The sequence below is a fragment of the Parasteatoda tepidariorum genome, chromosome 3 (assembly GCF_043381705.1).
Source record: "Parasteatoda tepidariorum isolate YZ-2023 chromosome 3, CAS_Ptep_4.0, whole genome shotgun sequence".
NCBI classification, from domain to species: Eukaryota; Metazoa; Arthropoda; class Arachnida; order Araneae; family Theridiidae; genus Parasteatoda; species Parasteatoda tepidariorum.
The window spans coordinates 72335098-72355055 of record NC_092206.1 but is presented as its reverse complement, the minus strand read 5'-3'; the positions used below and the strand labels follow the sequence as shown (position 1 = coordinate 72355055).

Below are 19958 nucleotides of genomic sequence, written 5' to 3'. Positions count from 1 at the left end.
TATGATTATGTATTATAATTATTATAATCGGAAACTTCACTTTTTTGGTAATTTGAACAGGCAGAGGTATCAATTAGTTCGGATTAGCGAGGTTTTCTTAAATTAATATAATTCTTCTCATTCAGAATCGAAATATTTACTTTAATAATTTTTTTTTCGTAACTAAGCAGAAAGGAGTTTTCTATGACTTACGATTTTGTTTGAATTATTTTTCGAGCAATATGTTTATAATGTATTGTTTCTTAGTGGAATATTTTATAACAATCAGCGTTTCAAGAAATGCAATTTGAACACAAATTGGCTTGCAATGGAACACTGTAATCTAGAGACAACAAAAATTCATGTCTGCTTCAAATTATAGAAAAATTGTACTTATTTTATAAATTAAGAGAAGAAAAAAAAGAATATAATCTATAGAGATAAAAACATCTCTAAAAAATTCAAATTAATAAGCAAGCTAATAAGTGAAATAGTAAACAAAAGTTTAAGAGCCCATACATTCATTTGAGGTCGTTCAAATATTACTTAAACTGCCAAATGGGGTAGAGAGTATAGGATTTGCTATTTTTGCTCAGAAGGGGAAGAAGATATATGAGTAATGCTTACGTAAGAAATGAGCAATGCTTACGCAAAACACTAAAATCTTCTTTATTTCAAAAATTTTTAAAATTCAATAAATAAATGTAAGAAAATAATAAATAAATTAAAATATGAATGCAAAATTAGAAAATTTCAAATTTGAAGCATAAGTTGAATTTAAGGCAAAGTAAAGTTAAAAAAACAATTTCTTCAAGAAATTTAAAAAAAAAAAAATAAAGGGTGAATTTTGTTTTATCGCAAAGTTACATTTTTCGTTTGATTAATTCTTAAAATAAATACTGATTCTATTATACCACAATAAAAGTCGAAGTTAAAGCTATGAAAAAGGAGGGGAGATAGATACGACTTTCTTGCATAAACATGTGAGGGGTTTGTAATTCACTTAATTTTGCTGACAAAGGGGCTAGGAGTCCAAAATTGTCAGAAATGTGCTTACTTAATATGATTGAACTTTGTGTTTTGAGTTTTTGAAATTTCTTTGACATAAGTATCATATTATTACTGTTCGTAATAGAAAGAAATTAAATAGTTTATTATTACTGTTTAAAACATAAATAAACTAATAATAATAATAATAATACTCCAAAGAAATTAATCAAAAGCATCACGCAAAGTTTATGTTTAATTTTTTAGTAAATAAATGCAGTTGACTTTTTGATATCGAGTAATTTAGACTAGCGAGTTAATATTTTATTAAATAGTTAATATGCTGACCTAACCAAATGAATGAATTTTAAAAATTTAATTTTTTAAAGTTCCAATGCTTAAATTAAATTTAACCTCTTTTGGAGATTAATTCAAAGCGAAATAAATTTAAAGAAAAGTCAGATAAAAAAGAAGAGAAAAAAAAGAGAAGAAATTTCGAGTAAAATGTGGTTGGAAGATATAATGGTTCTTATTTGTAACGAGTCGTGAAAACGTTGCCATACGATCTATTCTAATACCGGTAAATAAATACAATCGTCGCTGCTTCAATACAAAAAGCTACAGAAGAGAAAATTTCATTTTTCATTATTCGCGGGCTTAAAAAAAGGTCACAATAATACATCTCCAAGCATGACTCACGTAAAATCAGCACCGAAAACCACTCGAGCGCGAAAAAACTCTCTCGCGTTCGAGCCGAAAAACGCCAAGGACATAAAATACGCAGATGCTCAAATCGAAAGAGAAAAAAAAAAGCACAAAATAAATTTTCACGACAAAACCAAATTTTTCACTCTAAGGAAGAAAAAATAAAATATTTCTTTCTCACCCACCATATTGGAGATAGTATCGCCAAATTTAGTAACCCTCCCCAACTCATCTAGTGGAAAAAAGTTCGGGTTTACTCTGCTCTTCCATTTGGCTGAAAGCGCGGCTATTGGTCGAATCTGATTATCCAAGGAGGCTCAATTATGCCACACGATGGTAAAGCAAGACACAGTGTACAAGAATTAATATCATTCGCCACCGTAGGCTTTTACTGGCGCTAGTGCTCTATCTTGACTAGCTTTTTGAAAGCTATCACATTCGTAATTAAATATTTTGGAAGTCAACTTATTTTTTTATAATTATTAATTATCAAGAACCCACTAAAAATAATATCAATGTTTGAAAGAAGAGTTGTGCGGTGATTTGCTGCAAAGATAAAAATCGTCTGCAAAGTCTTTGTTTTTATTCCTGTTGTCATACAAGTCAAACAACGTGTTGTTTACTAAAGTTCTGGCGCCGGCCGTGCAGTTAAACTTCATTATGGACTTGAGCACGGCTTATCGCTATAATGCTAGTATGATGGAATATTACTCATGTAAGTACTTGGTCTTGCATGCTGTGTGTGTAAATGTGTGCGCGCGGAGAAGCGTGCGTTTGTATGTTTGTGGATCAGTGACGACGCAAGTAAGCGTGACCAAACGGTTTTCCCCACTTACCTTTATTCGATTGTTTCGTTTGCCAAATCGGAGAAATTTATATCGTTTGATACAAACCCTACTTTTTGTTTATCGTTCATAATAATTTATTGTTTTCTTTTTTTTTTCTTCATTTAATGTCACTTTTGTTATTAGAGTTGCTTTGGAACAATACTTCGAGAGACTTCGAGCAAACGATTTTTACTATCCTATTTTTCTGATATTTTTTATTTTTCATGTTATGAAAGCTGAATTTTAAATTCAGCAAATTTAAAACAAAAATTATTATCGTAGTGTTCCACTATTTGTATTTGCTGTTATTCATATTTCGAATATCATGAAATATTTAGACAAATAATAGGGAGCATTAATTTACAACTAAAGACGAAAACTGAAATTCAAATCAAGCAAAACTTTTTAAATATTTTTTATTTAGCTTTTTTTTCGCAACTTGTGATTTGTTGATACATTTTTTCCGATAAATATTTCGAATGATAAAATGTACAAAATGTAATTGATTAAGCCAACAAAATATCTGACAAGCAAAAACTTTTATTACTTAACAGTGTTGACATTTTATAAATCTTCTTTTATTTTGATCAAACATATTTTAAAAACGGAAGCTTTTGACTATTTCGGGGAATGATGCTATTGTATTTGCAAATGCAACTTACTTAAAAATAAGTGCCAAAATTATTTTTATTTAGAAAAAGAAGTAAACAATTTTTTGTTATTTATTTGATAGATTCTAAAAATAGAAACTAGCATTTAAATCCAAGAATCATACGGAAATAGTTACCAAATTTAGTTATGCTATGCATTTGATGAAGTTTGTTATTTAGATGTATTCGGAGTTTACCGTTAATAAGGTATATCAGCTTCATGTGTTTTATAAGTTTCTGCTTTATTTCATGAGATAAAACATATCTACATTAAGTGAACATGTTATTATATATCTTAATTGCATATATGAGTGTTTGGCAAACGATTTAATTATCTTGAAATGCATGCGTAAAATCGTTTAGCTAGAAGTCTAAATCTGCGCATTCGAAAAAGTAAACAACTGCTGATTAATTAAATAAATTTCCATAAAAATAAATACATGAAAATACATTCCCTCCTGAAAATTTAGAGCAAACTTCTAATGATTTATTTGAAATAAATTGCATAAGACAGAAAGAGGTAATGATTGATAAAATGTGTAGAAATAATTTAGGAAATTTTGAATACCTTATTGCAAGCGATCGACAAAAATACCGGTATTGAATTTTGTAAATTAAAATATTTAAGTTTTGTCATTATTTATTATTGAAGTTACATAAACAGTAAATTATAATGTTTTTTTTCCCTTTTACAGTTAGTTAGATATAACTTTTTTTTTGTATAATAATGTATTGTCTAAAATAGCTTTTACATAAATTCTGGTTTTTCTAAAATTTAGTTAACTTAGTATGAATATTACGTAAACAATTTCAAGGATTGAAAGCAGATCAGTAATTTGATAATTTTTAGCTAATGATTTGATATTTTTTAGATATTTATTCGATTTAATAGAAATATTGGTATAGTTAGATTTTGTTATTTATGATATTGTTTTAGTATGATATTTGTTGTGATACTAATTTGATGGAATAGCAACGGTCTTATATGACCTATTAAAAAAAAGCTTATAAATTGTAAAGAATAATAACAATAATTACAAAATATAATTAATTTACAGAAGTTCTTTTTAATATAGTATGAAACAGTGTTTTGTAATAAAAATATATGGTATAAATCGGTAAGTAGTGTTGACTTATCGTACTCGAACCATGGTAATCATACCACGATATGCAGAATAGCAACATTACTATCGATTTTTTTTATATCATGGATTATTCGAGTTACAATAGTTGATAATGTAGTAGATCAAACGTGAAAATATGAATGAAAAGTTTTACATTTAAAATTAAAATACAAAGTAAATTATTATTATTATTGTAATTTAATTTAAAATCGAAATAAAACATTTTATCTGTTCCCGTTTATTTTTACTTCTAATATTTATATCGAGTTTGTTTAATGTCAAATAACTGGTGAAAATAATACAAAAACCGTTTATTTAAGTTCAAATATGTTTAAAGATGTAAGAGGAAAATCAACTGCATAATAAGTATCAAGATTTTAACTCAAATGAAATTTTACACAAAAATGTATATTGATTAATTTGTATATTTATGACAAAATACTAAGAAAAAAAAGCATTATTATTTTGTATAATTCAGTTTGGGGAATGTTTCACCGAATACTTATTTTTCTACTATCAAACGAAAAATAAGTATTTGTATACAAATTTTTTATTTTTAATTTAATTTGATATATTTATTTAATATAGAACAGAGTTTTTAACTCTTCTTAATTTCAAAAAATATAATTTTCGTCGTGTTTCGAAAGCGTACGATTAATAACATTTTCTTTACCTTATTTATTTTAAAATATAGTAGCGTATTGTTGCTTTTAATGCATTGGTAAACAGTGACAAGCATATTGATTAAATTCTCTTTCAAAGCTTGTATAGCTGTATTTCTGAAATTTCTTTACCTTTAAAGTGTAAACATTTTGCAAAGATTCAAAATTTACCAATAATTGTAAAGTTATGTACTTATACGAATATATTCCAGTACATTGTTTTCGAACTTTTTATTACATTGTCTGATTATGCTGGCAGTTTTAACAAAGTTGTAATTTATAAATTATTTGAATAATTTTCACCAAAACAATAGTTTGAAAACAGTAAAATATGCAGGTTTCACCAATATTCATAGATCACTATTTTTAAACTAATTGTGATAAACATGCTGATTTATTTTAATTCTGAAGAATATTATTTTCAACCATTTTAAGATAGGAATAAACATTTAACATAAATATCAATTTTTATCGTTTTTTGCGAACTGAGATAAACCATGCATATATCCTCAAATCATAAAAATATTGTTTTCAAATCGCTAGAGTCAAATATGATGATTTCAATTAACTTTAAAATATGCATGCAGATGTTTCCGAAATAAACACACTACTACTTTAAATAGATTTTAGTCCAAATTGAATTTTTTTGTTTAAGTTTTTCAATATAATGTTGTTTAACATGCTAACTTTGCTAAAGTGTAGTTTATTGTTGTTTTATTTTTAAATTCGAGATAAACTTTAAAATTTCTTCAATTGTATATTATTAATTTTAAACTGCTTAAGTTAATCCTGTATTTTTCATCAAAATGTATATACTTATTCAAATAGAGAGTATTACGTGTATATTCAAACTGCTTCAGTTAAGCGTGTGCATTCCATTAAATAGTAAATATATTATTTTCATACTAACTTGAGTTTAGTAATTTTAATTTCATTTAAATATATGATATTATTATTACACTATTTTCACATAATTATAAAATTAATGTTTAGCTAAACATTTAAGGCAAAAAAAATTAAATTATTGTTTTCAACCTTCTCATGTAAAACATGCAGCATTCACTAAATCATCTAACAAGTGATTTAAATGAATAAATATATAATTATGAATGATTAAAAATGTTATTTTGAATGGATAATATTTATTATATAGTGGGAATTTGAAGAAATATATTTATTATAATCAACAAAACTGAATATTTCAATTTATGAAACGCAAATTCTTTTATAATTATCAGAAATCGCAACTTTTTTTTACTATTAATGATTACCTTTTTTTACTTTACTTTTTACTATTAAAATTTTTGTGTCAAAGAAAACAAATATCACCTTCTATTTTATCCATTTCGTTTCATATATTGCTATTTTAATTTCGATATCAATAAAAAAGAAAGAAAAAAAAGCATTTTTAATTTTGATTGCAATATAAAAATTGCACACTAACTGAGTCAATTTGACTTACACACACTTTATCCTTAAATTAAAAATAACGTTTTAATCTGTTTCCGCATCTAACTGTTAATACTTACATTGAAATAAACTAGTAAATGTGAAATTACATCATTTCAATCAATTATGAATACATAAACCTTGATAACTATGTGTAAGGATATTATTTTAAAATAGAATTACTTATTAATTCGCACTATTTTTGGGGATATGTATATTGCTCCTTTTTCATAATTATGCTATGCTTTGCTTGTATTCATACATTATTTTTTGCGGAAATATTTCAATTAAACAATGAGATATGTTTGATTCGTTTAAACAATATTATATTTTCAAATCAAATTTATAGGAATTAATTTTGAACTACAAACGTTTTATTCAATGTACTTTATAATGCCCATGTTTAAAGATTATATTTATAGATTTAGTGAAACCTAGATTACAGTATTACTAATTATAATAATTTTATTTGATCTGAAGCAAATGTATATCTATAATTTAAACAATCTGTTTCATCATTGTTCATCCCCCCATTTTAAATTTTAGATAATCTAGATTGCAGACATTACATAACGTATTGCATTACATATTGCATTAACTTATTTTTATTAATATAATAGTGTACAATTTAAGTGATCTATCCACGTGACCTCTCACAATCTATATGAATCTTGATCTATATGAATTTATACGAGTCTATATGAATATATATGAGAATCTATATGAATATCTAATTATTCTATATGAATTAGATTTAAATATATCATAAGGCAACAAACCTATTTTAACTGATGGAAACATGCATAGTTTAAAAAATCTGCTCCTGAGATCTTCTTATTCGATCTGATTTTAGATTATGCGACAAATTATTTTAACTAATTTTTTTTTCAATGCGTATAATGTAAATTTTTTGATCCTCGTATATAACCTCCTTATTCTATACGATCTGTATTACTATTATATTACATTATATAACGCACTAGCTGATGGAAATATGTATAATGTAAACAATCTGCCCTCTTGATCTCGTATAATCTCCTTATTTTATATGACCTTAGATTACAATTTACATTCCTTAACAAATTATTTTATTTTGATGTATAATTTAAACAATCTGTCTCCATGATCTTCCTATCCTATATAATCTTAGATTACATAACAAATAATTTTAACTGAGTATTTTTAAATATGTATAATTTAAATTTTCTGATCCTCTGATCTCAGATAACCTCCTTATTCCTTATGATCTGTATTACAATTATTTGATCTATGTTATCCTTTATTATTACATCATGTGACACACTAATTGGCCAAAATATTCATAATTTAAATAATATGTCTTTATGATTATCCGCTTTCTCCTGAGTTTAATAATGTCAAAACATAATTATGCTTCAGCAAATAGAATTCATTAAAAACTGAATTGTTAGATTTTTTTTCTGAATAAACACTTAAGAAATTTGTTCTTGATGAACTATTCCAGATGATAAAACAAACTTCTAAGAAAATATGCTGCACTAATTTGTAAGAGGAGTAAAAAAGAGGAAGGAAAATAATTTTGAGAAATTTATTCTTGTTGAACTATACCAGATTATAAAACAAACCGCTTAGAAAATATGCTGCACTAATTTGTAAAGGGCGTAAAAAAGAAAAAGTAAAATTAATTTCTAAATAGCTGCAAAAGCCATTCGTTGTTAAACGTTTTAAATAAAGTTATCAATGTTGAAAGTTTAAAAAGTTAATTACATCATAACGTTTCTTTGTCCAGTTTTGATTTTTTTTATTAAATCATTTCATATCAACTTTCATTTATTCGCTTCATTATCTTATTTCGATTTGTATCTTATTAGTCTAAATTTAAATTATACCATTTATCACAAGATTTCTAAATGCCGTACTCATAGTTTTAGAAAAAAAAAGAAGAAAAAAAATAGTGAATGTATTTCATTTTCAAATTAAATTTTCAAAAATTAATGTAATTTGACTTTCAATAAAATATAATTATGTATTGGAGGAAAAAAAAAAGGGGGGGGGCTAGTGAGAACATTTTTTACAAATTTATCAAAAAAACCATATTTAATATTATTTTTATTTTTATGCAAAATTTTTTACTTGAGTTTGAAATCACTATTTGTAAAGGCCTCATAATTTTGCGAAATCATTCTATTTAAGAAAATAAATAACATAAAATGTAATAAATTTGAAACCGATTCATATTTCTTCCATTGGTAGTTGAATGAGTCAGTGCAGACATGTTCACACCTTCACCACTCTTATGTGTCTGCACTAACCCTACTTCACCTGTTTAAGCCTAGTCTTGTTAATTGGCACTATACAGACCAAAAGTTAATATCAAAATAGGTATATATATATGTATTAAAAAAACGTAAATTTTATAACATAAATTACTCCCTTTTGTTGAAATTCTGAAAAATAAAATATGTTAATAAAAGAGTAAAGTGAAAATTTTGAAGTTACTTTTGAACCTTAAAACCCTACTTTTACAAATTTCTTGCATTCACCGTGTGATTGTGCAACTGCACTCAGAAGTGCATGTATATCAGTGTTGCCGATCTACGATAGCTCACAGAGGAAATTTGGCCAATAAATAAAAAAAGAAAATTCAAGATGTCCACTTTAGATCCATGTCTATACATCTTCTCTACTTTTGGTAAAACAAGAAAGAAAAAAATTAAGTTTTGAGCACGTGTTACAATCTTTGTGTTTCAAAGAAGACTCCTCTAATGAATTTAATTTTTGAATGTAACATTTAATATTTTTATTATTATTTTTTATATAATATTTTCAAACATTCAGATGCATGCTCAATATTATTAGAGAAATTAAAAACCTCTTTCAAACTTTTATTATTTCTAATAGTACTCTTATTATGATTATAAAATGTAATAAATTATAACTACTTCGTGTAATGTTTAAATCATTTAAAAAGTTTTATGTATAGTAAAGTTGTCTCTAAATTTAAAAATTAAACAATTGCTTTTAATGATAAATTTAATAATTTCATAACTTGTTGATTAAAAACTAATTCTAGCAAATGAAATTATTTTATTTTAAGATATTTGCAGTATTCTGTAATAAATAGATCAGATAGAACAGTGAGCCAGCACTATGAGATCGAACAATAAACCAGCTACAAAAAATAATGTTTGTTGCCGTTGCCTCCAAAAAGCTAACAACAAAATCTCCGAGATAAGCCCTGTTTAAAGTGTATAAATAAAGTTTAAAATATATTTTTGTTTAAACTTTCATTTCGCTTAATTATTCTTTATGAGAGGGAGAATTTAACTAAATAAATGATGAATCCTTACTTCTTCAGATACATCAATATTGAAATTTAATATAAATAGCCTCTGTTTGAAAATAAACAACAGTTTTGTTTTTTTAAGAAAATCCTTGTTTTTTAAATAATGTGAGAGCACTAATTACATTTTAAGAATTGATGTAATCAGCAATGAATTTATTCAGTAATGTAAATGAATTTAATATGAAACAAACAATGTAGAGCATTCATATGTTATATTTAAACACGTATTCATTATGTTATTGTTTCATTTTATTAGTTCCACTTACGATTTAATTAATTTTTACTTGATGGTGAATTTAAGTATTTAAAAAATTCTCACATTTTTTGATATATTAGTATCAATATCAATATTATTAGTATTTCTCTAAAAAAAAATCAATACTTTTCAGATGATTTCGATTAGCTAGAAATGCATTTAAATAAAATAAAACATTTATATTTACCTATTATTTCTTTAATTACTTTTAAATTTCATTAATTTAATGTATGCATAAATTGTTATTTTTCATAGAGGGAATTATTATATTTTCGATTTGTAAGCATCTAAAGTTAAAATCAGTATGCTATCGAGTATTCACCATATTAGTGTTTCAGTTCATGAATTTCATTTACGTTTTTATTATTCCTTAACCTGTTCGTGAATTTCACCAATTAATTGATATTTGATTATTTCTTTCTTATATGTCAATAAATAATTATAAATTAAATGACTTTTAAAGTCATCATAAATAGTCTTCCTCTGAAAATTAGCAGTTTTTGAATTAAATGGTATATGCTTTTTAAGTTATATATAAATCTTAATTACTTTCTTAGGAGCATAAAAAAAATTAAAAATATATTGAAATGGAAAGACCATGTATTGTCCCTATATATTTCTATATTATTGTTTCAGTTCATTAGTTTCATTAGTGTTTTTATTATTCCTTACATGACCTAATTAATTTATAATTGATTTCCTTCAATGTATCAAAAAATAATCAGAAAATTAAATAACTTTAAAAAATTATTGAAAAGCCATCATGAAAATAAACATTTAAAAACCTTCGTCCGAAAATCAGTAATTTTTTTGAATTATAATAAAATTCATACTTTTTAAGTTACATAACAATCCTGATTAGATTCTGAAAGGAACGAATAATAATGAAAACATTTTTAAATTAAAAATCCATCTTTCATTGTCGATTATTCACTAGATTATTGCTTTATATTTCACTTCTTAAAAAAGAGAGAGAGAAAGGGATAAAAAATAGTACGGAATAAAATAACTAATTTCAAATTCTGATTCTGACATACAATCCAATTCTCTTATTTTAAGCGTCAAAAATAATGCACCGGCGTATAGAAAATTCTGTGCTAAGTTAGTTAGTCACCCTTGTATTCAATTTCTTCTTTTTTTTCAACACCCCCTTTTTGGGCGCAAGAGCACTGTGCTATAAATAAGATTATACAGTTTTCCATCGACAAGGCGAAGTATTCTTTTCATTCAGTACACATTTCTTATGTACGCTCATGTACAGGGATGGTCATAGAAAAGGAGGAGAGGCATCACCCCTTTTTCTATTGTTATAATTTTATTTTCTTATTCGCAAGAAATTAAATTTCATTTGCAAAGATGCATTCTTTTCTAATCCACTGTTCACTTTCACCTTTTTTTCTTTTTCTTCTTGTTTTCTCAACCCCTCTTCTTTTAGTTCCATGCTTATTATTTTTATTACACGCTTTCGGTACTGATTTTGGAGCAAAAGTGGAGTAAGATGGCTATAAAGGTCTGTTTGTATATTTATAATTTTGGACAACTGATTTTGAGAATTAAACATCTTACTTCTCTCTTAAATAGATGTATTTTATATTTGAAAATTATATAATACTAAGTCCACGCAATTTTTTTTTCTTACACTGTAAAAAATTCCGAATCAAGTTACGGTATAAACTGACATTTTGGTTGCATCAACCGTAAAATCCATCTTTATTGTAAAATATAATACAGTAATTTTTACAGTAATATTTATTTAATTAGAATGATTAAGTTGTTAAACGATAATTACTGCTGTAAAAATTATGGTATGTCAGATTTTTTGTCCCTTAATATGTTCCAGTATAAATGGATTTAACGCCAAATGCATCTTCATCCTTAATACCGGCACTCATTATCGTAATTTGATCCGAAAATTTTCAGTGTATAGTGACTATACTGATGACAACATCATATTGAGCGACCATAAATTTCAAAAGTATTTCCCAAAATAAATAAATAATGGTTCTTGAATGTTGTACTTGACAATATAGGTTTTATAAACTTTGTTACTTAATTATAAATTGATTCTCTCATTTATTAATATTCTCTTTTAAACATCAGTTCGATGACTCATTGATTCACTTCTTTCCTTCTCTGGTTCTTATCTTCCTTTATTCACTCACTGTGACAAGAATCACTCATAGCATTCGGCGTTTAAATAATCTTAAAAATAAACATTAGAAGGGAAAATATTAAATAATAGAAAATGTTAAATGAATCGTGTATTTAACAGTGTTACATAAGTCGATATTTTTAAGTTCTTTGTGGCTAAACGACAACTTTTGATTTAAATATTTTGTTCGCTAAAATAATTTTTTTTATTTAAATATGCAGTTCTCTAAACCCTAATGTATTTTAATTGTGGATAGTTTTAGATCTTAATTATAAGTAGCTTTAATTATGAGTGTAATCAATCTTTGCAATACGTACAAGTTTAGTAATTTTAAAAAAATAATGTAATAATGATAGTATATGTAAATAAATTGTTAACGAAACTATAAGTAGTGTTTGAGTGTTATAAATGTGTTATGAATTATATAAAGCTTATAGTTTAAAAAACACTGTAATAGTTTGAAAAACATTGCAATCATAATAGAGAAAAAACATATTCTTCAAGTCATTGCGCGAAAAAAATTATAATTAATTCGACTTTAAATGTAGTTTCAAAAAATTTAAATAAATATGTCTAGATAAAAAACATAAATAAATAGTAAATACTTAATTCAATTAAAATATTTATTAAAAAAGTTTAAAACATCTTTGAATTCATCTCACTTAAACATGTAAAAATTGAGTAGGTCTCATAATTTTTAATATTTTGATTTAATTATTAAATTGTAATGCTTAAATTAATTAAAAATCAATGCATTCAAGTGGTTTATTGCTTGTCTGTTTGCAACGCAAAAAGTTTTGTCTACGTGTCGCGAGTTCAGTAAATGAGTTTGATAAGTTCCAATAGCATATTAAAACATTCATAAAGGTTTTACTTTCACACATCTATGTAATTATATGTATAAAAAAATATCAAAATCTGCATTACTAAACAAATTGTGCAAGTTCGTGGAATCAATAAAATGAAATTAAAGAGTTAATTATCTGATTTCATTATTCATTAACCTACAAAAAAGTAATGCCACAATACTTTTCCTTTATTTAATTTAAAATAAAAAATATTTTTAATTTATAGAGAAGTGTAAATAATTAAATCAAACATAAATTTTTGATATTTAAAGCGACAATAGACGTGAAAAAATACCGTTACCCTCAATTACGCTTATTAAATATTGATTCTAGCTTGGTAATACAGATTTTTTTTCCCCTCAAGCCCCTGTTTTATAAGTCAATTTTGAGTTCGCCACTTTCTGACTTGCACCACTTACCTTTCCCACTTTACCTCGTGCTCTGTACCACGAAGCTGCACTTAGAAGATGGCGATAAAAAAGAGAAAAAAATGTAATAGAAAGAGCGAAATGTGAAAGAATAATAATAATAAAAAATAAATAAGTTGAGACGAAGATGGGGAGATGGAGATAGGGGAAGAATAAAAAATAAATAAATAAAAAGGCAGTAAGCAAAACAACAAACAAAATTCGTAGGGTGTCTCCGCTTCCTTCTTTTTTCCTTGGCGAACAGCATTTTTGCCTCTCTCTCTGGACCTTAACTCAATTATTGCCGGGGCGAGTTTTCATTCGACGCAAGCAAGGGCTGAGTGTTTATATATAAAAGAGAGAGTGAGAAGTGTGTGTGTGTTTTGCGACACAAGGTCTGTACCCGCAAGTTTGCCCTGGATTGCCTAACCTGGTTATCTTAGGGGGTGGGCCTGACCGGCGCGGGTGTCCGCAACAACCAACATCTCAACAGATATATACAGCTCGGCTTTTCGATCGGCTACGACACCTTTGCTTCTCTGGATGCCGGATCTGGAGCGTGCTTGAACCGCGAGTGGTGACAAGTCCGGCTGTCCAAGATCTTCCTCTCCACCGATTTTGATCGATACACAAGAAGGCAAAGGGAGAAATTGACATTGACCGGATAGTCCTGCTGATGTCCTTCTTTTACTAGACTGGGAGTGCGCGAGAAACTTTGGTTTGAGGTGTTTTATTTATTTTTTGTTCATCTGTGAACCTATTGGCACCACTTTTGAGACCCGTGGTTCTTAAAACTTTGCTCCAGATTCGATAAGAGGTTAAATATTCCGAAAGACAATGACAGGATGTAAAGTTGTTTTATCGGAAAATTTTCATCAAACTTAGAGTGTTTCGTTTCCAAAAGTTACAGCCCAGGTTCAGTTTCTTTAGTTGCCGTTCTTTGATAAACTTTAACCTTTTAAACTATTGAAAAATATTGCTTCAAAAAGTTATTGGAAAAATATTGGGAAATTTTTTTTTTAATGTAGCTTTTTCTTAAATAAAAAAATATATCAATAACAATAGATAAATAGACTATAAAATAGAATAGACTATTTTGTTCATGAAGAATAACAAGCAAAATAGAGGAATCAATCATTTAATTTTTATGTAAATTTTTATGTAAATTTTTACGTAAATATTGTTTTCGTAAAATCATCAATTAAATTGTTATTTCAAAGCAAAAAGAAAGGCTTTAACTAACTTACGAAATTTTTGTTCAGATAGATATTAAATTTGTTATTTTAAAGCTTAAAAATGAAGTTTTATATGTTAAACTTTTTTCATATTAAATTCAAATTAAAATCAACTAACTATATCAAATCAACTGCTGCTATTTATAACTAATAGAAATAGAAAAAGATCCACAAAAAGAGTTTCGGTATTTTATATTAAATTTTAGTACTATTTCAAATAATGATTTCTACTTACAATACAGATTTAAATTTAATGACCACAAACGCTTAGGATTAAGTTTAAAAGAATGTTTAATTAAATATTAAGAGTGCTACACTGATTGAGGTAAATGAAATTAGAACTATTTAGAAACAAATATTTAAAATTGAAAATGCTCAATTACCTTCTACCCTAGTTTTAATGAAAGACTGCAGTGTCTGCAAGAAAAATTGAAACAAATCTTTCTCTAACTACATCTGTACTCGCTGAAATGATTGGAAAAGAAACAGACTCATTTTTATCTTGCATAAAATCTGCAATTAATCTTAATGCAAAGAATTACCGCCATCTACCCTCATCAATTAAGGCACGAAAACAGTTCATCAATTTTCAGTCCTTTCATATGTTGAGAGATGCGGAATCGACTTTTCCCCCTTCTATTTTTACTAATCATTAACTTACAAATTATATCTTTTTCACGAAATGAATTCGGAACAGAAATGAATATTCTTTAAAGAATCTTGTGTTTTTAGAACTTAAAAATGATACTGATATTAAAATTCACACTAAGAAGCAAAATACTTGGAAAAAAATAGAAATTTATTAAAAATCAACGGTGAAAATACTAAAATGTTGTTCTGAAAATCGTCTTCATTGTTTTACGAGTTAAAAAAATCGTCTGCTTTTAGAGACTGTAAAATATCGTTTGCACTATATGAAATTGTTATAAAATCGTTCGGATTATTTAGTATCAAACATCAAATTCATGGGAAATTTTGATTTGTTATTGAAAAAACTTTCCTGCAAGTTAATAAATAGTCAAAACACATTTATGAGTTAAACCACCGCTTGATGGCTACAATTATTTTTGAAAAGAAAAAATAATTCAAAGGAATTATATGTAATGCTTAATATAGAATATTTGAAGTGTATCAGCAACTAAATAAAAAAAATGGATCTTTTGCCACTTGCTTACTACAACTACTTGTTGGATGTGCGTTACAGACTGGCTAAAATGGGTATGTTTTCCTTATCTTATTTTTTTAAAAAAAGATATTGAATTTTAAAATTATATTGATTATTTATTATTTTAGAAACACGACTCTTTGTCTTTTCAGTTTTTTTTTTTTTTTTTTTTTTTTTTTTTTTTTTTTTTTTTTTTGGAAGAGGAAATTTTTTTAGAATTTCTGTTTGCTCTTTTTTCTTTCTTTTTTCTAATTATGAAATATTTAATATAAATATTTCTACGTAAGTTATTTGCAACATTTATTAGATAATATTCCGGATTTGAAGTGTAAAGTTTATTCTAAAATATAAGTTTGTGAGGTCAATTATATGATACTTATTTTGTAATTATTGTTACACCATTGTTTAAGCATAATTGAAACAATAATATTTGACAATCACGATTCAATCAGTGAACGATTGCGTTATTTTATGTGTAGTTAAATCTGTAACTTTAAAGTAACAGTTACTCTGAGTAATTTAAATGCTTGTCATTAATTTTGAGTATTTAACTAATTACTTAGGGGATAATATAATGAAAATTTTTAGTCATTAAAAGCTTACAATATTAGAACAACTTAGAAATCTAACTACGTACCTCATGTGAGCGTTTATACTTCTCAACTCCGTTTTGTCTTCTAAGATCAACGTAATTATACTAATATTTAGCTACAAAATATTCAAAGAAGCTGCAGGAAAATAATTAAGCTTATTAAAATATCAAAATGGAGAAATATAATATCATTAATAAAATATTTTAAATTACAATCAATGATCAAATTATTTTTTAAAAATTTTAAAAACTCATTCATTTCTCTCCTTCTTCCTCTCTCCTTTTTTTTTTTTTTTTTTTTTTTTTTTTTTTTTTTTTTTTTAAATATTTGTTTGAATTCAGTAGTTATTAAAGAAAAAAGATAGGGGAAAAAAATAGATTAATGCAAAGTAAAGAATATTATTTTTAGAAAATGTAAGAAAATATTTACGAAAAGAGATTTCCCTTCGAAATATGGCATGCAGCAACTCAAATAAGTAAATAAATGAAGAAGTACATGAAGTTTTTATGTCATTTTATTTCATAACCTCTTTATTCTATTCAGAAAAAAAAATAAACAATAGGGCAAGAAGAATCCTAATAAAAACATAAAGTCAACCAAAATATATAAAAGTTACATAAGAAAATATATTGAGAAATGTATAAAAACGTATGAAAATAGAAAAAGTAAGTGACACTTGAAATATTGCGTGTGAAAAAAAAAAACTTCGTTTACGCACAAAACAGCATAATTATTTTTTAATCCTTTTTCGAATTATTAAGTGTTGAAATATGTTAATTAATTTCTATTCACATGTTTATTAAAATGCATGCAGTAGTGGTATTCAAAATCTATGTTAATGCTTTATACTATTTAAAAATGTATCCCGATACTGGGAAGTACTAGGATAAAGTTTTTTTTTAAATATTCGCCTTCCAACAAGGTGAACCACGTTCGAATCCCAGCGATGACTGGTCGATACAAATTCTGCACCCAGTTCTCACTAACCGCAATGTTGACGTAAAATATTCTTAGTAATAGACAGATCATGGGTTGGAGACCCTTTGCCGTCAGGCTAACCATGGGAAGTTTTCGTGGTTTTCCTCTCCATGTAACGCAAATGACAGTTAATTCCATCTAAAGTCCTCCATGAAGCCAAATTCCTTCCACTACTTGATCTAGGAGTTTTCTTGTCTTCCGGATTGGGTTCAAAATTACTAGGGTACGGCGTTGAACATTAGTAGTCGTAAACCTAAAATTGGGGGGTTAATCAACGACTGTTATAAGATAATAGTCCAAATGTAATAATGGAATCACTCTTAAATAATTAATTAAATACTTTTATTTATTATAAGCCAGGATCTATTACTATTATATGTCTCAAATTCACTTCCACTTAGATGGCGACTTAATGTCACACTGTTAAAGTTCATTTTAAAATTACGGTAAAATAACCGGCAGCAGCCTGTCGATCCAACTAATCGTGAAGTTTACAGTAGGGAACATTTTTTTTTAAAAATTTTTTACGGTTTTAAAACCTTTCCATCTAAAATGGTTAAAAAACGGTGAATTCGAAACTATACGGGTTTTTTTTTAAACTGTTCACAACTGGTATGGTTTCGAAATCGTAAAAAAGAAATTTAACTGGACATTGGAGATAATTTTGCAACTTTATGGTACTGCCATTTATGCGTGGACGAGATTATCGTATTCTAATACCCCAGGGTCACAAATTAGAGACTGTAGGATACTTCTTCATCCATGTCGAAGGAAATGGAGGTGTCAACGCTGGGACTCGAACCCCCGTTCTGTCAGTCATGATATTAACACATTATCCTTCTTGGGTATAATATGTACCCATCTGTGTACCAAATCCATGAATGTTTCACCCATGCACATCCATGAATGGTGTACCACTAAGTGGCCTCATTAGGTGGGACTAGTTGGTGCGATAAAATTCCAGTTGTTTAACCATATTAAGTGAAAGCAGTAAAAAAAAAAAAGAAAAAAAAAGAAAAGAAATGATACATTTTAATTTAACCATTTTTTCTTCGAGAATTTTTTAATAATGCAGTTTATAGGTTTTCCCTGTACACTTGCGCATTAGTGTTGCCTATATGTTGTGCATTAAATTAATTTTTTTTGTTTGTTTTCTAAGATTAAAAATATAAAATGAAAACATTTATACAAGCAGTGAGGTCTAAAATTCTTTTCTAATAACATTGTTTTTGTGATCATCCTATACGATTTCGGAGAAGCATAAAAAAAAACGTTTCCAGCACTGTGCAATCACTTGTAAAATACACAGCAAATTGATTACATTCATGTTTACTCGAGCCAGCCAACTGTTTCAGTGGACACTAAATGAAGAATAACGGCAGGAATGTTCGAAAAAATTTAATCGAACATTTATCCATTGCACCGGTGATCGATCTGCGTTAACGGGGAAAAGTAGAAAAAAAGTATTTTGTTAGAGAATTTCATGGGAAAATTACCTTTGCGTAAAACTCTCTAAAACAGATAAGCTTGGTGGTCCCATGAGTGCCATTGGAAGGCCGGCCAGAGGTCAATGCCTGGATGACCACTGTACATCCGTTGGAATGGAACGTCACCCATGCACATCCATGAATGGTGTTCTTAAGATGAGTGAGAGGAGTGAAAACGTTTTTAAATCGTTTCTGGGAACAAGATTTGTTTGCACTATTTTTTTTTTCATTCATGGATTTGGAATTTTTTATTTTTATAATTAACATATTCACACATCGTAGAGTTTCAAAATTCATTCACGAAACTTGTTTGTTCTTTGATTTTTAGCAACTAAAGGCGATTTCAAAACTATATAAATATTTTTGTACACCCTTCTGTTCTTGTATATGGATTGATTGAACCACGTGACAACAACCCATTTCCATTTATGCATGTTTTTTTTTAATTTAAAAATTTTGATGAATGTGAATTGAGGAGCAAGGGGTGTCTAAAGTGTTTTTGTACGCAATATTTGCATTCATAAAACTCGATCAATTAAAAAGGAGTGATATATTAAAACTCTGAAACAAAATATATGTACCGGCGCATTGGATGTGTTATCCGCAAATTCCATTTCACAATAAAATATTATATCGTAATTTTTACAGTTTCATTCAATTCATTAAAGGGATTCGGTGATTTTACAGTAATTATTATTGTAAAAATACGGTAGATAAGATTTTTCTCTCCGTAACATGTTCCTGTGGAAATGGATTTTACGATAAAAAGTATGAGATCAAATTCGGGTAAAAAGTACCGGCACTTTTAGTGCCGGTGCTTTTTACCGTAATTTGGTCTGAAATTTTTCACAGTGTGCATTTTCAAATTTTATTTGTGCTTCTTGTTCAATGAAAGCTTATAAAAATATGTTCAAGCAAATTTATAAAATGGACGTAAAAAAGCTGCTAGATCAAAATTTTGAAAAGTGTTAAAAAAAAAAAAAAAAAAAAAAAAAAAAAAAAAAAAAAAAAAAAAAAAAAAAAAAAAAAAAAAANAAAAAAAAAAAAAAAAAAAAAAACATTTTCGAATTTTGACATTATATAGTTATTGCTCATAATTAGTTGCATCAGCTTAAAAACAATTAACCCA

The 19958-nt window shown here is 26.9% G+C and overlaps 1 protein-coding gene across 3 annotated transcripts in view; it reads left to right on the top strand.

Moving 5' to 3' along the window:
• The first annotated feature begins 1933 nt into the window (after positions 1 to 1933).
• Positions 1934 to 19958, top strand: part of LOC107437595 (paired box protein shaven) — a 149865-nt gene continuing 131840 nt past the window's right edge. For 2 of the 3 annotated variants that reach the window (XM_071178837.1, XM_016049653.3), the window contains exon 1: positions 1939 to 2386. In XM_071178837.1, coding sequence (XP_071034938.1) covers positions 2332 to 2386 — 55 coding nt within the window. In that variant the 5' untranslated portion in view covers positions 1939 to 2331. Of the gene's footprint in view, positions 2387 to 19958 lie in introns of all 3 variants that reach the window. The other variant, XM_016049655.3, reaches the window with a different exon arrangement.